General features: G+C 42.0%; 1 protein-coding gene across 3 annotated transcripts; it reads left to right on the plus strand.

Annotated features, from left to right (window-relative positions):
- Positions 1-482: 482 nt before the first annotated feature.
- On the plus strand, positions 483-20,151 carry lcorl (ligand dependent nuclear receptor corepressor-like). 3 transcript variants are annotated; one of them, XR_004568558.1, is made up of 9 exons: positions 483-635; positions 1,593-1,658; positions 6,160-6,251; positions 6,389-6,515; positions 7,040-7,270; positions 7,424-7,490; positions 12,921-15,748; positions 15,791-18,206; positions 18,291-20,151. XR_004568558.1 is itself a non-coding variant. In XM_034211545.1 (7 exons), exons 1-7 carry the CDS (start codon positions 542-544, stop codon positions 9,406-9,408), a joined length of 1,731 nt encoding a protein of 576 aa, XP_034067436.1. In that variant the 5' UTR covers positions 483-541; the 3' UTR covers positions 9,409-12,380. The 3 variants fall into 3 exon arrangements, 1 of the variants encoding a protein (XP_034067436.1); XR_004568557.1 differs by having other exon boundaries at positions 12,921-18,206; XM_034211545.1 differs by lacking the exons at positions 12,921-15,748; positions 15,791-18,206; positions 18,291-20,151 and adding an exon at positions 8,355-12,380.
- Positions 20,152-20,495: the final 344 nt, after the last annotated feature.

Consider the following 20,495-nt stretch of genomic DNA (forward strand, 5'->3'; position numbering starts at 1 on the left):
CAATCATATATGCATACTGTGGCCTATATAGTTTAGCAGCCAATAGGGTGTTTACACATGAACATACTGTATATGGGTGTATATGGTGTAGGGCAGAGCCCTTATCTCTCTAGGGCTCTGGTGTAGGGTAGCCTATATTTGGTCATGTGACAATCCACCCACCTGACCATATGTCATACAGATACTGCTTGCACGGAAAATGAACAATAACAATATTGTTGTAGCATTCATTTCAACAACTGCTGCTCACTTGAGTATGCAACAGGAAAGCATCATCCACATCATCATTTCACAGTCAATTACATGAAACCCCTCATAAGAATCTTCAATCTCCATCTATTGATAGATTACAAACATGTCTTTGTCTGTTTTCTTATAGATCGACCATGGCTGTTTAGCCATTACACGGAAAGTGCAAGTCAGTTTTGTCCAGGTTTTCTCCCTCTAGCGGCCACTGAGATCTGGGCAGCAGTAACCGTCCACAGCCGCTTCCTCCTGTGGATCAGACGGAGGGAGAGAGAGGGGGGAGGAAGGACGCAGAATGGCGAACGTGCAGTGCTCCAAATGCACGGCCGAAAGAAGAGGGTTTCGGCGGGAACTTGATTCTTGGCGACACAAATTGATACACTGCGTTGGTATGGTCAATTTGCAGTTGCATATTTTGTAAAAAATCAACCAGCGTCAAAGTGATTTCGCCCGGTAGCTGCTGGATCGCTACCCACAGCTATGTTAGATTGCTAGCTAGTGCTAGCTAAGCTAGTAGCCTGGCACTGTAGGTGGCCAGCGTTAGCCGTTAAGTTAAGCTGGCAGGCTAATATTTACCAGCTGGCTAGCCCGTCGAGTTTGGCTCCTTTTCTTTGTCCCTCTGAGCTAGCTTGATACCCACCGGTGCTAGCTCCGTCAAAGTGTGTTATCTGACTTGGATGATACTGTACATGTAGCATTAAGGCATAACACATATTTTGCAATGAACTGATCGCCAAACCGTAAGCTTAATTCGTTTATTGACATAATGTTGGCTATGCTAATATCCTGCTAACATGCTATGCTAACATTAACGTTGTTGATGTTATTTGGGGGAGGGGATGGTTGCTACGGTAGAGCTGCTCATGTCAGTGCAATAATAGAAAAGCACACATCACGGGGGTCTCGACTAACGGTTTTCCTCGCACCGTTTGCTTTTTTAAACACCATATTTTATGCTTCAGAAACCGGTCACTTTAGGCTAGCTCACCCGAAGCTAGCTGGATTTCATCTGCTTTGTAGGCTAATGTTCAATCACAGTGACATCAACATCGTTATGCATGAACACCAATAAAAACATCAAAGTAACAATGTTAATACTATTTACGAATTTTGTTTCTTTGGAGTTTACCAAGTTAATATTTAGACTCTATTCAAGTGTGTATGTGTTGCTGACAGTTGGGTATCGTAGTCCGCTTATCTGTCAGATCTGTTGCCGTCACACTGTTCCAGTAAAGTACACGGATAAAATGGGAGGAACACATATCACTCTAATGTTAGGCAACTCAAATATGCATAACTTATTCGTATCCGTACTGAACGACTGTTCTGTTCATTTTGTCTTGCAGGGTTTGAAAGCATTCTGGAGGGAATCTATGGCCCACTGCTGCTGAAGGACCTCAATTTATTTGATGGTGGGTTTGTATATGTACATTTAAAAACGTCCTAACTTTTTGTAATCCTAGACATATTTTATATTTATTATCAAGTTTTAAGCAGACATTACTTAGACAGGAGTAAATGGTGCTTTCTTTGTGCAATATTTTCAGGATTTTTGAACATTCGCTTCTCTAGTGAATATGTATGGCAGTGTGACAACGTATGGTGTATTTAGTCAACCTGTAAATTATTAACTAAATGACGTATTATTTGTTACATTTTAAGTTTCCCACTTAAATGTACCAAACTTAAATATATGAGATTAACCTTGTTAAATCGAGTAGTATGGTGTGTTTTCATTCATGATACATTTATAATTTTAATTGATCTATAACATCTGTAGAACTATGAAAATATAGTTTGACCCAAATCTTTTACATCACTTTACATTATTTCATGTCTAGTGCAGGCCAGCCAATGTTTGGCCTTTGAACATTTTTGGGAATCAAAAGTTAAAAAAGCAATAGGTTGTCTTTTTTTTTAATTGCAATAAACAGAAAATGCAGCAATATCCTAAAGTAAACATTGCTTCTAACTGCTACACTCTTGGTATCAAACAAGACTAAACACTACATGGCACCCTTATTGCTCCTAGTTAAAGTTAATAAATTAAGGAGTACAATATTTTATTTCAAGGGCATACGCCTTAACTTGCAAACAGGTAAACATCATGCTACTCAGTAGTTATCATAATAATACTTCTTGTTTGGCACTTACAGTTTATAGAATAGAATATAAGCCTTAATTGTCATTATACAATGAAAAGAGAAGAGTTACTCCTTTTTAAGGTACCATCAAAACATTCAGAAAAATAGAGAACATACAACAAAGACATGCAGCATTCCTAGTTATGTTTTTTTTTTTAAAAAACATATTAACATAAGTGTAGGTAAAAAAATCCAATAATTAAAAGAATCTTAAATTATTTGCAAATGTAATCCCAGCTCATTTAATTATTATCTGATCTTTGCAAATGTATCCATTGTATCTATCAGGGGTATATACCACTTTACTCACTGCAGCTCTTAATATCTCAGCTTGCCATCACAGGCCTCCAGCACTTACAACAACAAAAAGACACAGCTCGTTTGACACAATCTGTTCTCTCAATGCAGTCAGCAGTGCCATCTGGAGTCTGAGTAAGGTTAGACAGGAACATAATCTGATGATGTGTCACATACCTCATTCACACCAACGTAACTCCAGTTCAAGCTCCGTGCTAGAGCTTTTCAGGTTCAGAACTGGTTCTTCGGTTTAGCTCCGACTCTTTTCACACCGCCCAGAGTCCGACTGGTGCTGCGTCATTGCGTCATCGTTTGCGTCATGACATAACCGTTTGCGTGCCTGCTTCATAAAGCCAAAGCGCGCGGAAACCCCTCACAGCTCACACCGACAACAACAACAATGGCCGATTGTGTTGAAGCGCTACTCGTTTTGGTTTTGCTCTGTCGAAACGAAATGGGACGACTTTACTAACAACTTTACAGTCGTTACATGCTACATTCAAAACTGCTTTACAATCATAATCATCAACTTCAACGACGATTCCGATTCCCCCTGCCCCCACCTCGACGTAAGCGTGATGTATGCGGTGCTTTTGCTCTAGCCGGAGAATTTTTGGGTGCTTGAAAGGAACCGGATTCCAGGAGCTAAGAGGCTGCTCCGCTGCGATGTGAAGAGGAAAACCCGGTGCTTTTCAAACTCCAGCTCCGAACCGGCCCTGAAACACCGTGGGTGTGAATGACTATATAGAGACCTGGCAGTCATGATGAAATGATTGACGGACATTCATATCAATCAATCAATCAATCAATGTTTATTTATATAGCCCAATATCACAAATGTTACATTTGTCTCAGTGGACTTCACAGTTTGTACAGAATATCAGTATGACAATACGACACCCTCTGTCCTTAGACCCTCACATCGTACAAGGAAAAACTTCCGGAGAAAACCCACAGTTTAAAGGGAAAAATGGGAGAAACCTCAGGGAGAGCAACAGAGAAGGGATCCCTCTCCCAGGACGGACAGACGTGCAATAGATGCTGTGTGTAAATTGAAAAGATAATACATTTGCAACATATATCCTGCCTTTATATTTTAAAAGGGCTGAGCAAAGTGTGCTTGTAACAGCTCTTATTGAGGGCAAATCAAATCAAATATTTACTCATCATTGCTTTTGAATTGTATACAATATATATTAAAATGTGTGTATATTTAATATCATAATAAATGTTCTGGAACATTTATTTAGAAAACATTAATTTATTAAATAACTACTTCAACCAATCCAATATTGTTACAATGCAGTCTTTCTCTTTGATTTGCAACAATGCTCATAACCGTCTACGGCCCCATTAAAATCTAAATCGCACTCGTGGCATACATGTTTGTGATGAAAAGCACTTTCTTTCAAGATAAGATCCAATCTTCCTATTCCAATCCCAAAAACTTTTCCATCTTCTCCTCCCTCCTGGACCCCCCCAAAGCCCCTTCCCCCTCCTCCCTTCTGTCAAGCGACTTTGTTAACCACTTTGAAAAAAAGGTTGATGATATTCCCTCTTCTTTTTCTGACTTACCTTTACTCACCACTGGGTCACCAGACCCTCCTTTCACCCACACACTGACCTCCTTTTCCCCTCTCTCTCCAAGTGAGGTTCTTACCCTCATTACCTCTGCCTGCCCTACCACCTCAAACCTCCTTCAGACTATCGCTCCTGATATTCTACCGTTTCTCACCCATTTCATCAACAATTCTCTAACTTCTGGTCACTTTCCAAACAGTCTCAAGGAGGCAAGAGTAAACCCTCTCCTAAAGAAACCCACTCTCAACCCGTCTGATGTTATAAACTACAGGCCTGTCTCTCTCCTCCCGTTCCTGTCTAAAACACTTGAACGCGCTGTCTTTAAACAACTCTCCTGTTATCTCCATCAGAACAACCTTCTGGATCCGCACCAGTCTGGTTTCAAGGCAGGTCACTCCACAGAAACTGCCCTCCTTGCTGTCACTGAGGAACTGCACACTGCTAAAGTAGCCTCCCTCTCCTCTGTCATCATCCTTTTGGACCTGTCTGCTGCATTCGACACGGTGAATCATCAGATCCTCCTTCGCACTCTCCAAGAACTTGGAGTTTCAGGCTCTGCACTTTCCCTCATCACCTCATACCTCAAAGACCGCACCTACAGGGTTACTTGGAGGGGGTCCGAGTCCGACCCTTGTCAATTAACTACAGGAGTCCCTCAGGGCTCTGTTCTTGGTCCCCTCCTCTTCTCCTTGTACACAAACTCGCTTGGATCTGTCATTAGCCCGCATGGTTTTTCATACCACTGCTACGCTGACGACACCCAATTAATTCTGTCCTTTCCCCGCTCAGAGACCCAGGTCGTCGCACGCATCTCTGCTTGTCTAGCTGACATCTCTCAGTGGATGTCTGCTCATCACCTCAAGCTCAACCTTGACAAGATTAAACTGCTTTTCCTTCCGGGAAAAGATTGTCCCACTCTTGACCTAACAATCAACATCGGCACCTCTATTGTTTCCCCGACTCAGACTGCAAGGAATCTGGGTGTGACCCTAGATAACAACCTGTCCTTCACTGCAAACATAGCTGCTACAACCCGCTGCTGCAGATACACTCTTTACAACATCAGGAAGATACGTCCCCAGCTGACCCAGAAAGCGACGCAGGTTCTGGTCCAGGCTCTCGTCATCTCACGCCTAGACTACTGCAACTCCCTCCTGGCTGGTATACCTGCATGTGCCATCCGACCTCTGCAGCTCATCCAGAATGCAGCGGCTCGTCTGGTCTTCAACCTTCCTAAATTCTCCCACACCACGCCGCTCCTCCGCTCCCTTCACTGGCTTCCGGTAACTGCTAGAATCCACTTCAAGACAATGGTACTTGCGTACCATGCTGCGAATGGATCTGGCCCTTCCTACATCCAGGACATGGTTAAACCGTACACCCCAGCACGTGCACTCCGCTCTGCATCAACCAAACGGCTCGCTGCACCCTCGCTGCGAAGGGGACCCAAGTTCCCATCAGCAAAAACACGTGGGTTTGCTATCCTGGCTCCTAAATGGTGGAATGAGCTCCCCATTGACATCAGGACAGCAGAAAGCTTACACACCTTCCGGCGCACACTGAAAACTCATCTCTTTCGACTCCACTTCGAGCAATAGAACTATTAACAAAGCACTTGTATACTAATAAAGGACTGGCTTATCTAAAGCCAGTTGAGTAGCACTTGAAATGTTTTTGCTCTATGAAACCTGATGTACTTATATGATTCTGTTTTCTTCAAGTTTGTATTTTGTTGGTCGAACGCACTTATTGTAAGTCGCTTTGGATACAAGCGTCAGCTAAATGCAATGTAATGTAATGATGATGTTTGGAAACAACCTCCTGTCAATCGAGTAAGCTGTTTGAAGTCTTTACGTATTAATGCCTGGTTATGTGTAATTGTGTCTTTCAGACTGCGAACCTCAAGAGTTGGATGACTGGTCCCTAGAAACAAATTGCGCTCAATGTTCATTCTGCAACCTTCCCCTTGACAAACTCAGCAGTGTGAGTATTTTTCTAGTCCAGATAATATTAGTGTGTTTGTCTGTTGAACGTATTTATATGATATGGTTTAATATAAGATGAAGAAAAAACAAGATATACAGCAATCGGATAAGTAACCTTGTATCTTTTTCTTGTAGGATCATGCACCTGCAGCCACCTCGCCCCTCTCCTCCCCCTCTGATTACTCTCCCTGCCAGGCTCCAAACATCTCTGAGAGCAGCCAATCAGCACACAAGTTTCTCCATGCTGTGTTTTACAAGAAAGGTAAGCCTTTTGATGCATGGCACACACATTGTAACTTCTGATACACTCATGCTCCTGTCAAAGGCGCACAGTTATCTAGTTGCTTTCTTAAAGGTGGGGTAGGTAAGTTTGAGAAACCGGTTTGAGATACACTTTTTGTTATATTCCATGGAATGCTCTTAACATCCCGATAGCAATGAATATCTTAAGTGCTTTGACACAAAATCCATAAAACAATTTCATCTGTGGAAGCCGTAGTACTGTAAAAAGCACGACCAATCATTTTAGCCGGCCCGGCTAAAATAACTGGATGGCCTACCTGCCTGTCAGCCTTCCATCTGTGCACAAACTTATCTCGTACCTTCATTGGTCATGTGCGCGTTCGTGTGTGTTGGAGGAGGGGCTCTGTAAGGAAGTGGCAGATTTTTTCCGGCTGTGTATTTTCAAATTCTAGCGCATTCGAGCTGGTTTCTCCAAAATGACCTACCCCACCTTTTAATAGATATAAAAGTCTAAAGAGAATTCAATGTCCTGTTCTTCATTAGATGTGGCACTGGGCTGCGATTTCAAAATCCCTCTGGTTGCCCAGGAGCTAATGAAGAAGATGATACATCAGTTTGCCTTGGAGTACGCATCCAAGTGCCTACAACACACCAGTACAAATGGTACTACAACAAGGACCTCATCACCTCTGTCACAAACATCAGATGCCCCTCTGGACCTCACAATGAGCCGAACTGGAAACGAGAAAGAAAGTGAAAGTGAAAGTGACCCAGGTAGTAGAGGTGTTTCAAATATTAGGAATTGAATGCCAATAAATGAATGTTTCCAGCCTGCAAAGTTTTAAGACTAACATTGATGTTTTCTTAAGGTACGAAACCTCTGTAACTCAAACCCTAATCAGTTAACATGATTTCTTCTTGTAACAGATGCCGTGCTCGACCTCTCCAACAGGAACTCTGCTTCGTCAACATCAATAAAAGGAAAAGCTTCAGGGTAAGAGTTTTTCTTTATATTTGAATTGCCTCTGGCTCGTACTTTCCACCTTCGTGGTATTCCTCCTCGTGGCAAATGCAAAAGGAAACCCTATCATTAATATTATTTTAAAATGGGGGCTATTCCCTAATACAATAATTAAATTACAGGACCTAAGCATTTTTATCCAAACCCAGTAGGACTTTGCATGTGAGGAAATACCGATTTTTAACTGAGTTCAGCATTATAACCAGTAATTTCATAGTTGAACAGCAAGGCTCAAATTGAAAGGTTAGCATCAACACCGTTTTGTACTACTGTTGTTTTTAACAGCGCTACTCTCTGGCCTATTTGAGGATATCTGTTCATTGTTAGTTATTTGGAGAGCTAGCTTGTGTCTTGTGTTTTAGTTCTATGGGGATGACTCTTTTATCTTTTGAGCGGTAACGTCACAGCACTGGCACTATAATATTTGCGAACAGGATTGCACAATGAGGAGAACATTGCAGTACCTCATAACGATTTTACCTCCTTTTTTTATGATGAGTTTGATTATTCAACCTTCAAGCATGTAGGACTCTCGTTGAAGGATATCACAAAACTACAAGGGTTGTGTGTGAGCGCCAAAGTAAGCCCAGCCATTCACAGACAGTCCCACCTGGACGTGAAGAGGCTTTGCCACACACACAAGACGTGTGTAAGAGACACACAGCAGCAGTGTGTGAGAACAGACAGACATGAAACATAAGAGTCGCAGTGATGTTACCAACACAATACATAAATGAGTGGACCCCTCGCTCTGCACTCCCCCTGTCCCCTATGCCAAAATCAAACCCCCTCCATCTCCTCCATCCTGACCCTGCTGTTTGGTCCTCCATTCCCTAGGAGGCAGCGAAGGCAGAAGGAGGAGTACATTGAGAGGAGCTTGGAGCTGTCTGAGGGGTTGCTGTCCAAGGCCTTGAAGGACATACGTTCAGGGAGGCTGCAGGAGCAGCGGGCCGCATTGCTTTATGGGATTCCCCTTCGCACCCTGAGGCAAGGTCTAGACGGCTTGGCTGAAGGGAGGCTGGGGATGCTTCATCAACTCGCACCAGGAAGCAGGGATGAAGTGACATCATATAATGTGATGTCATCAATGTTTGGCGGCGAAGCTCGTCTTGTTCTTCAGAAGGTGGCGGCGTGGGCGGAGCAGGCAGAAATTGGAGGAGCTGCAGAGGAGAATGGTGACTTTAGTTTCCCTTCATCCTCCCTCTCCTTTTATAAGCCAAGTGGTCTACACAAAACCCTCCCCAACTCTTTTCCCCAGCTCAGGGATGCTCTCCAGCCTCCACCAAGCCCCACTCCCAGTCTGGAGCAACCAACGTCCCTGCGTATTCCTCAGGTTCGCTCCATGGCTGACCATAACAGGGCGATCCCCGCTGAGAATGGCTGCTCGGCTGAAAACCTGCATCAACGTACCTCATCAATGGAGGGTACTGCCAGTTCATCGACAGCTACTGCTAGACCCTCATCTCTCTTCAAACTCAGACCCCCTTTCTTACCACATGGCTGTCCAGGCAGTGCCAACCAGTCACCTCATCGCCTCGGACCACGCGGGTCCTCACTGGATGACTCAGAAGACGGGGGCAGGGATAAAGACAAGCAACCAAGAAAGAAGCGTGGAAGATACCGCCAGTACGACTTCGATCTGTTGGAGGAGGCCATCACTATGGTGATGGGAGGTCGCATGAGCGTGTCCAAGGCCCAGGGGATTTACGGGGTGCCCCATAGCACACTGGAGTACAAAGTCAAAGAGCGCACTGGAACTCTGAAGAACCCGCCCAAGAAGAAATCTGCCATATTTTGTTCATCCAATTCCAACTCGTCTGGTTCTGGAACCATGACGGGTTCCACTAACTCAGGGACTCTTGCCTCAGCTGCTGACGCAAAGATGTTCTAGAACACATAACGCCTCTAGAACTCCTCAACACTTGAACTCATCACCTCTGACAAGATACATGTTTTCTGGAGGCACTTGTTTAAACACAACACATGCCTTTACAAAGTATATGGATATCGATATTCAGGTCTTTTAACTATGTGTCTGTTATGTGACAGTCATACTTTTCGCTGTATTTCTAGCTTTTTCCTGGGCTTTGTTTAGTGGAGCTACAAGCGTTTATGAGGCCGTCGTGCAGCTTTGGTTAAGCAAAACTCCTCGTAGCTTCATTTCTTTTCTATATCACTAAACCTAAAAGATCTTAAAAGATATGGCTTGTGTCAAATTTTCCATAAACTTTGTCTTAAACTTTAGTCAGGTATAACAGAAAATGTTCTGCATTTGTCCACTACATTTACAATTCATCTTATCATCCGGTGTGTTACAGGTGCCCTTTTATATTTTGAAGACAATTTTTGTAAACAAAAGCTTGTAATGCACAGAGCTTGTGCATTACAACACTGTATTACTCACTGGTTACAATGATCAATCAGTTGTTGGTTTTGGTCTTGTTTTTATGTCTATTGGATTCTTTTTTTTCATCAAGGAGAAAAACTGACAGGGATTGTTTTTCACTAGATTGCCCAGGATTAAGTATGATAAATACAGTTGTGGACCTCTGAGAGCTATCAAATAAAGTATGACTTTTGCTAGCTATTAGGTTATTCAGGTTTGATTCTATTCTTAAAGCTCCTTCTTAAAGGAGCGTCGATGATTGTCATTTACAGCTTTCTATCTCTCTGGGTATTTTACCTGGGCTACTGAAGTGACTTAGAGCCATTATAACAGATTAAAAACTCATTGCTGTTTTTAGAGACCTCAACAAACGGGGAGATTGTACACTATAAACTGCTGTGGTCGCTGCATCTTCACTGAGTTTTTGTTGAAGAGATTAGTTTATGAAAGCCATTTTATGTCCTCATAATTCTCCTTTCTATTTGTGCAAACTAGTCTGAACATTGTATTGAGTGTAGTTGGAATGCAACTGTGCAGCATGTTTTCAATGTGCACTGATAAGCTTGGGAAATGTATGTTATTGTGTATGTCTACCTTTTGTAAAATATGTTGTTTTGTCATCACATATATTTACTAATTCTGCTACTGTAGCTGTATTACTGTAAACCTCATTCATGACTGCTGCTTAAAACTTAACTACTGGATTGTTTCCCTGGCACAAAGAGGCGTAGCTACAACAAAGAAGCTTCATTTAACTTATTTCAATGCATTGTGTGTAACTTACATGAGATTAGGTGCATGTATAGGGTTTCATGTTTTTGATGGTTGATTGTGTAGGCTACTGGAGGTTACAGTAGTTCTGACAATGACTTGATTCAGTGTAAGGCTTTTTTGTTTGTGTCTGGGGAAATGCTAAATGTTGCGTCTATGCTTGTGTCTGCCTCTGAGATGGGCATATCTCCATTAACAGTGCTACTACCAAAGCAGCAGTTCAGGGTTACCCACACAAAGCTGCTTTGATTTTATTTTGCTGCAATGTTAGTCTGCCTGTCTCTCTCTCTCTAACCTCATTGCCACATATATATACCTCTGAATTTTATCTGCCTATATCCCAGTGTCAGGTTTCACGTCAAGGATTCTGTGATACCATACTGAATCTGCTGGGGTATGAGCTCTTGTTAGCTTACAAACACGTCTGAGAAGTTTGTCTCTCAAGGAACAACACTAGGGTGTAAATGTATTGCCATCAACAACATTTAAACTCCTTCAAGTAATTGTTTTAATTATTGTAGGGTTCTTCAGCCGTTTTGTTGTGAAATAATCGTTTTTAAATGGTTTTAATTCGACCCTGTGGCATACAGGAGAGATGCCATGTTTTTAGCTTGCAGATAAACTTGGTGCACATTTTCGTCCTTGTTGGTTATATTTGTATTTGTAATTTGAATGGTAATCGTACAAGTATTTAATTTTGTTATGCCTTTTGGTCAGATTGATAGGCATTGCAATCGTTGTAATTTAGGCAACTATACAACTACTGATGTCTCCGCTCCTGAATGTCTCCGCTTTGTACAGTACACAATGCCTGTGTCTGGGGCCGCAGCATGATGTGTCTACTCTGGGAATTATCTGCTATTTTTATCAAACGGCCTATTTTTTAACAAGCCTAAACACCTCTTAGAATTTACAAGTAATCATTGTATGTGTTTAATTACAGTTTATTCTTAGAACACACTGGTGCTTGTTTTCAACTTGAGATTAATTTGCATTTATTGTTTTTGACTACTGGCAAATCTTTTGAATGACAGATATCTTCTATGTATGCATAAATCAACTATTGCACTATGATTTATAAGCAGCATTTTTATTGTAGAAACCTTCTTTTGATGTTGCTGCATACTTATTTATGATTGTGCTTCAGAACTGTGATTTTACTAGCTTGATTGTTGTAGTAATTGATTTGTAATTGGGCACTTTGATGCAATGTGAAATGTGTATTTCTGCATGGACGCTTTAAATGTTAGCCCTTATAATTTATTTGATCCTAAAAAGACACCCTTGACTATTGTGGTTGTTTAGTGCTTATGTTATTATTACATTATTTAAGTGATTTAAAAAAAAAACCCTCAACAGTCACATTACATAATGTAATACTCTTATACTGCGTCCAGTCCAACAAAACCCTGACAAGGACTTAAACAGCACTTGAAGTGTTGGAAATACTATCCAATTTAAAAACAGATGGACACTTAAAATAATATATTAAAATCAGTTAGTTAAGAAGTGAAATAAATCACTCACTGTACCTGATTTAAATGTAAGTTGATTTGAACATTAGATTTTGTGTGCTGTTAGTTTTGTTGTTGGAAGTGCTGTTAAAAAAACAATTTGTTTAAGCGTTCTACAATCGTTCCTTCTGCTCTAGCAGAATGTTATCTTTTGCCTTCAGCAACTCATCAATAAAACAATTCTCTAATCAATCGCCTGTCATTATTTTTCTAAAAGAAGTGGTTTGTGGATCATCAACAGTTTACAAGGAAAATGGTTGTTTTACTTGCTGTTTAAATACATTATTTTGCATGTCTGCTAGAAAAAGTCAGTTTGTTCAACCAGAATTTTGTAATCCAGTTGAGATCTTATTCACATTTTAAAGTGTGTGCGTATGCAGCAAAAGCCAAATGTGTTGGTGTAAACATGTTTTTTATCTCTTCTATAATACAGCAATAGGAAAAAGCATGCAAGAGTAATTAATAAGAGATCAATAACATTGCACATCATATGTATGCATGGAGACATTTGGAGTTGTAGACCTCTGAAAATGTTTGCGTCATTTAACAAGGTGCATGATAACAGAATATTCACTAATGGAGGAAGTGGAAACCATCTACCAGGCATGATTAATTAACACAATATTTTAATATAAAAATGTGTCCGACACCTTGAGTACTTCTTTAATGTTTGTCATATTCAACTGTGCTTCGCTATGAGTAAAACTCCATTCTTTTTATTTTTGTCTTTAGCTTCCTGTTGTCGTCATCAAAGGAAGAATTGGGAGATCTGGGACAGCGAGGGACTCGGCTCCGTCAGAGCTCTGCGTTAGGTGCTGTTCTCAGCTTGCTCTGCTCAGCACATCGTTCCTTACTCTACCACATCCTGAAGCTGGCATGCCAGGAAAAAATGCTGTTGTTTCTTAATCACAGAGCTGAAGGTCAAACGGAATCTCACTCCTCTTACTGTAGTGTAAGCCAACAGGATATTGTTACCCCTAATGCAGTCCCATTTAGTGAATGTAAAGCCCATAACAGCAACTTATTCTGCCCCTCAATTGACTTTGATCATCAAGATCTTGGCAGCGCAATGTATCATCCAGGAGACTCCACGTCCAAATGCAGCATCCATCACTTCTCTTTAACAGACTGTAAAAGTGACACTCCTCTGGGCTCAAGCTACAGCTGTGTGCAGAGGTGCAGGAGGGAAACCTACACCGCTATGTGCCCCAAGAGGCTGCACTGCATTTCCGGCCAAAGCCTGGCTGTAGGTCATATAAACAACCTAGTGTGTTCATTTACATCCTCTCCTTCGTTATCCCAATCCCCTTCAGTTTGCACCCCCTCCTCTAGTTTATGCCCTTCTTCATCGATTTGCTGTAACCAACACAACCCCCACTCTTGTCCCTGCTATTCAAACCATGCCTGTCTGACGCAGGTCAGGAACTCAATAGAAAAAGGGATGGGAGATGGAGATCCTCCTTGTCCTGTCCTGAAGAGAGAGCAGAGCCCCTCTCCTCCTCCACTGTCCCCTATGCCCTCAGACATGGATACAAAAACTGATGAAAAGCCACCCTCTCTTCTTCACCATAGACAAGAGAAGGAAACTGACCTAATTGTTAAAGATGGCATGGTGAATGAACGCCAACAGGAAGCAGGTGTGGATACAGCTACAGAAATGGAGCGATACTGTAGCACCCCAAGCAGTATACATTCTGAGCAAAACCGAAGTGGGACTTCACTGCAAGATGTTGTGAATCGGTTCAGTGAGAAACTGGAGACAATCGGACCTATAGAGAAGGATATACCTCTGGTATTCACAGCCGTTAATGTCTCTATAAAGGAGCGGCCACAGTGTCCCTCGACAAGTCAGAACCTGCAGTTTCAGGCTGATGCCCATTTGACTGAAATTATCACAACAGTGCTTCACACAGGCAGTGCTAGTGACTACAATCTCAGTGAGCTGTTCAATCGCCATGACAGCAAAGAGCCCAAGTCACCTAATACTCGCTCACGACGACGCCAAGAAGTCCTTGCTGCTATAGCAACACCTGCTGATGATGCTTCAACCAGAAGGCAAACCTTAAAAATTAAACGAGAGCTTGCACTGTTTGACCTGTCTTACAGTAGAAGGAAGGCGCGACAAGCAAAGAGGCAAAGATTGAATGATGGAGATGTTGCTGCAAATACATTACACACTTTATCAGATTCAAACCTAGTTAAAGAGGATTCTCAAAACGAAATGGAGCTAGGTGTTGAACCTGCAGAGAACCATAGTTTTAGGGAGGGACCACTGGACATTATCATTGCAAAAAGTGACAATGAAATAAAAGAGGAGAGAAAAGCATATATAGTAACAGAAGGAGTTCAGATAATTCAAGCAGAGGAGAAAGAAAGGGAAATATCCTTTGGGGGGAAATATCTTACCCACTCAGGCACTTTACCTACCCCTGAGCTACTGAGTACATTTGGCATACAAGGCTTGAAGGGGGACAGTGTACAGACAAAGAAGATGGCAATGACTGCAACCTCGGCAAAACGGTGCAGCAGGCCCGATGGTATGGGTACTGATGCTGTAAAGGAAATGAACAGTGATAACGAAGCCTCCTCAGGTCAAAGCACTGATTGTGACAATAGACAAGGCATAGGTAAAGATTACCATAATCCAAATGGAAATAGGCAGAAAGGTCCGTCACACCACTCCAAGGACTCAGGGCGAACCAGGAGACATATAGTGCCTCCACAGCGTTTCTCCTCTTATGTCACAGAGCCCAGGAAGATGTTTTATGTTTCATGTTTCTCTGAAAACACCTCCAACCAGGAAACTGAAATGGACAACGTTTTGACATCTAGCACAGTAGATGCCTTATCCAAAGTTCCAGACGCTGAGGGCTCTAAACTGGAATCAATAAGGGAAGCCCTTTTGTCTTCATCTCAATCGCCAGAGAGAGATGAGTATGAAACAACCTACACAGAATCGAAAGGTTTTTCCACAAATCAGGTCACTCCACAGGTCCCTGTTGCTGCCAAAGCAAAGAGTCAAACAAAGCAAAGCATGGACAATGAAACAGATGGCAGCCACTCTGATGACAAGCTTTTTAGAAGGCTGCGGTCATCTCCAAAAAGAATGCAGTACTCAAAGACAGCTTCAAGCACTCTCCAAAACCCATCAAATATGGATGTCCCAATGAAGTCTGCTATCTGTTTTGAAAGCCCTCCCAACTCCCAAGTCCAGTACACTAGTCCAATAAAGCTTATGTTTGTATCACCAGTAAAGTATAAGGAAGGGGTCAGATATAGTCTTAAATCTGCATCTTCTGGTTCTAGTGAACAGGAACCCTTTGACCCCTGTATAGTGTCTTCATGGTCAGGAACAAAAAGTCAGACAACTGAGTTGTGTACTTCACCAGTAAAGTCTCTTTCTTCAACACCGAAATCTGCAACTTCTCCTGCAAAATCTGCTTCATCAACACTTAGGTCAGGTCCTTCACCAGTCAAATCCTCTTCTTCACCCAAGTTAGCTTCTTTATCACCAAAGTCGTCATCTTGCCCCAAGTCTGCTTCTTCACCAGCCAAGTCTGGTTCTTCACCACTCAAGTCAGCATCTTCACCATCCAAGTCTGGTTCTTCACCAACCAAGTCAGCGTCTTCACCATCCAAGTCTGGTTCTTCACCACTCAAGTCAGCATCTTCACCCAAGTCTGCTTCATCGTCACCTAAAATAGGTTCCAGGCGATCATGCGAAGGCACTCCGACTAAGCATGTGGATGTAGCTGAAAGCCAGAGATCACCAGGTGGCTCAATGTCTTTCCATGAAACCACTCCAAAAAGGCGTCCAGGCCGGCCAAAGAAGCTGGGGCCACAACTTGAGCAAAAGGCAAAGAGGCCAATCGGTCGACCACGCAAGGAGAAGGCTGTGGATTCAGTACTGGGGGGAAAAACAGTAAATGGAAAATCTTTTACAGCATACGAGGCTGAGGAAAATGTAAACAAGAACTTAAAAATAACAGTCGTGTTTGGCCGTTCTAGGAGAAACAAACGAACTGTGGCCGAGGGATTTGACCAGCTGCAAACAGAATTCCATGATGCTTGTCAAGCAGTTGGCCTTAAAAGTGATTTGAGTATTTTAGTGCACAACTCTGAGACCAATTCAAGTAGCATCAAAAGAGCAGCATCAGAATTGTCAGATGAATTCAGTTTTGTCAGTCCTCTTAAAGAGTCTGCCCCTCAATCTAGCAGTACCATCAAATGTCAGAAACGGGATGACTCTGCACCCTCAAGGAAACCAGGTAGACCTGCAAAAGTTAAAATCTCTGGAATCTCAGTCACAGTAACTACAGTGTCTCCTCGTCATCGTAAAATTCTGATAAATAAGGATACTCGGCAGTCTCCTGAAACACTAAATCCTAAGAAAGTACTGCTACCAGAATTCAAATCTGCCAATGAGCCCCGGACAATCAGTCGACAGTCATCTAGCAAAATCAGTCAAATTGAAGAAGGGATTGAAATAGAGGATGAAAATAAAGACAAATTGCCAAAGCAGCCTGTTGCAGTGCGTCACTCAATGAGAGTGAGAAAGCCTTCAATCCACTTTCTGCACGCTGTTGCCACCTCTAGATCATACAGCCACAGCAATGCTCTGCTACGGCGCTCCAAACAACTTCTGCTAAACAAGGCCAGCAATGAAAGGAGACAGGGGGAGCAACCGAGTAGTGTGGAGACTTTAAGGGAGAGAAGACGGCCCTGTGAACAAGAGAAGAATCACATATCTCAGGACCTGGCAGAGTGGCCGGAGTAGTATCTGTAGATTCAATCTTACCCCAAGGGAGACGCTAAGGTGGTGGACACCATCAGCAGAAGAAAATACTATGAGTGAGGAGCTTGCCAGGCGAATACGAGTCATCTCTGACACTTGGGTCTCAAACACTGGGGAGAACCAAGTAAAAGAGACTGCTTTTAAATCGAAACAAGGCACGAGTTCATTTGCCAGGAGGTCCAAACATTCCTCTGTGGTACGAACCCTGTTTGACTGTCCTCCTGAAGAACCAAGGTCCTGTAGTATGCAGCAGGTCTGTTCCTGGTTTATGAAAACCACAGAGACACAGTCCCTTTCTATTGTCAAGAAGGCAAGCTCACGTAATTCTTACGAAATGATGCATTTTCCTCGTACTATCAATAAAGAGAGTGTTTGCACCAGTCCTCAGGCCCAGCGACTGCGCAAACACATCAAGAAATTTGCCAAAACTGTGCCAAAAAGTCCTTTGCAACATCAACAAGCTCAAAGGAGATTGAGGAAGAGAAATGAGAAGATAAGGCGACAACTTTTTGCCACAGGTCGGCTCAATCAAAGAGCCCAATGGTGGAGAAGCAGATCATTTGGAAAATATCTGACCACTCTATTTAGAGCAAAGATAAAGTTCCTAACCCGAAAAGAAAGGGAGAGGTGTCAAAAGAAGCACAGGAGTAAGAAAAACATAAATGTAGCTACACGTTCAAATGGACAGAAAGTAACTGGACTACTACCAAAACGTAAAGCATTACGTAGATCAGCAAGAGGTCAGTTATCTGACTGTTTGGAAAACGGTTCTGTTAACCAAACGCAGGAGCCTGCGGAGGTACCTAAAGAGCACAACATCTGCTCCAAAGCCTGGAGTCCTGAGACACTGAAGGAATGCAGAGTGTTTCTGAGGAAGATTAACTCTCCGGACAATGAATCAACTGAGGAAGAGTGGGACTCCTGTACTGTGACACTGGATGATGGGTCACCTTCGGCATACCTCTTAGCAGGAAGGAAGAAAGAACTTGTAGGAGTTGTTAAAGCTGTGAAAACTGAAAGAAAAAGGAGTACCATCTCAAGAGAGCAAGCCGGTTCTGCACCGAAATCAGTGCAGGATGAGGTGCCAGAGAGGAGGAGGAATGGCAAATACAAAAGTCCTTTGGTTGCTTCTGCTGAACCACCGCAACCACCACCAGCGAAAATGTTGAGACAATCGCGAGTGAGAGGCCTTACCGGGCCGAGATGGTGCGACTTTGTTTTTGGTAACTACCTTGCTTATTTTATTAACATTTTATTTTCAATTTTGAGTTTCTATATCAATTTTTCCCATTTCTCTTCTCTGACAGAAAACTAATTGAAGCATGATGCCTCCTCCTCCGACCTGGGGAAGGGACTGTTGCTTAACGTGGTGCCTTTGGACATTGAGCTGACCACAAGGACTGACCAATCCCGCTATGATTCAGTCTTACACTCAGCAATTATGTAGCAGTCTAACTTAACAAAAGCTTGATGTTGCACTATTTTTATCTATGGATATGTACAGAAATGTTAATTTTTTTTATTGCATTTTTCTTTCTGAGCGCGTATAGTAGATCAAATCATTACGGTGAAGAGAGTTTTTGGGGATATGTGCTTAAAACAGTGAGCCATGTCAGAGTAGCTGTAATTAAAGGAAAGGCTTGAGATCATGCCGATAGTGCCATCTCCCCCAAAACATACCTCATTATCAACGCCACCACTTATTCTAGACAATGCCCTTACGAATGTACAGCCCTAAAACCCCCCCAAAATTAATTTAATATGTTTTTGTATTTATAGTCACCCTTACTTTGGCACTGTTAAAATAAAATGCTAATTTAATATAATACGTTTTTTTGATTTTGGTAAACGTATGTTGAAAACTAATTTTATTTTCCTAATCCGAGCCCTGTTTGCAATATGTTTGTTGATGCTTCTGTCGCTGTTGTATTGCAAGCCAGTAGCCAAAATGTAGTGTGAATGAAGGACTCTTTAAAGAAGCACCATTTTTACCCCAATCATTCTGTAAACTGGCTCCAACTATGACATTGTGTATTTAACTACAGTAATTGGCGATCCATCTGAAACCAAATACTATGTCACTATTTCTTTGAGTTTATTTAAAACAATATCTTTAAGTCTAAGCAACAAAACGGCCATTAATCCCAATATACATGTTTGAGCTGACTAAATATACAGCCCCACAATGTAGTCATATGTGAAGAGATTTAGAAGTGATTTTAGAGGGAAAGAAGGTAGATTCTTATTCATTTGTTGGTTTGTGGTATCCGTCTTGTTTTACTCAGTTATCTTTATGTGAATGTCATCTTGTTTTCACCCAAAGCAGATACTGTATGTTAGTGTCGGATCTACTCCTTGCACTATTTCATCTGAGATTATTAACCCCACTACACAGATTCCTCCCCGATATTTTGCACATCCCGTGTCCCACTGCCAAACCCTACTGTAAAACTAGAGGATCTATTTGGTGCAATACAAACCCAGATGATTTATCAATATGTAGTAATTATTGTATTGCTGACAGATGAATGGATGTACACAATTACCAATGGCCTGGGATGTTACTTCAGTTACATAGCCATGTAATGTGATTTTAGAGGATATTACATACTTTATTTTTTCTCCCACCTGCTTTGTTCTCCTCATGAAGCTGAAAAATAACAGATCCTTAATTGTTATAATAGCATTAAATTGTTTATCATAAATGTACTAGCATTATTTACTGTTAATAAGGTGGAATATGTGTTGCTGTTGCATTTTCTCTTGAGTTTCTGTGTTTGCAGCAAGAGACGCCTACCTCCACTGGTGCTCAGCTAAGACTATTTTGCTTATCAACTGAGTGATAGACATGGCCAGATTGATGATCTGTTAACACTAATCTTGGATCATTATAGTGTTAAGAGCGCAGGTAGATCCAAGATGTCTGGCTGTAGGTCAAAGCTTAAACCTGTAGTGTGTGTGTGTTGTGTCTGACTATCCTTGTATGTGCGTCACTGCGGTTGCCCTCTCAACACGAGGGATGGCCCAGTCTTGTGATCAGTGCTCTGTTGAAGAACCTGGTGCTAAACATCTGTTGTATATTTTCTTTATGTGTTTTTATACTGTCCATTACAGATGCAACAAAGAGGTGTCTGTGATCGGAATAATAAAGAGTCTTTCTAAAAATAACCAGTGAGAAATATTATTGTAAAAAAGAGAGTAGAGTGTAGTGCTCGACACCGGTACTGAGAACATTCAGGATTATCTAAGGAATTTGCTTTCGATCTTTTTCTTCGTTGGCACAAAGCTGCCATTTCCCAACCTGAAGATTTCAATGTAATATGAAATGGTTAAAAAATGGTGCGACTCAACAGAAAACCATTATTATTTGTGTCTGGAAAGTGAAGCAAATCCATCAGCCCCTTGCATATTTCACCAGCATTTGGCTAGTGCTCATTTCAAAAGCTGTATTTTCACCTCTTCTATCGAAGGAGCTTGAAGTGCTCACATCTAGGGTTGTTAGTTTTTGCACC

The sequence above is a fragment of the Gymnodraco acuticeps genome, unplaced genomic scaffold (assembly GCF_902827175.1).
Source record: "Gymnodraco acuticeps unplaced genomic scaffold, fGymAcu1.1, whole genome shotgun sequence".
Lineage (NCBI taxonomy): Eukaryota > Metazoa > Chordata > Actinopteri > Perciformes > Bathydraconidae > Gymnodraco > Gymnodraco acuticeps.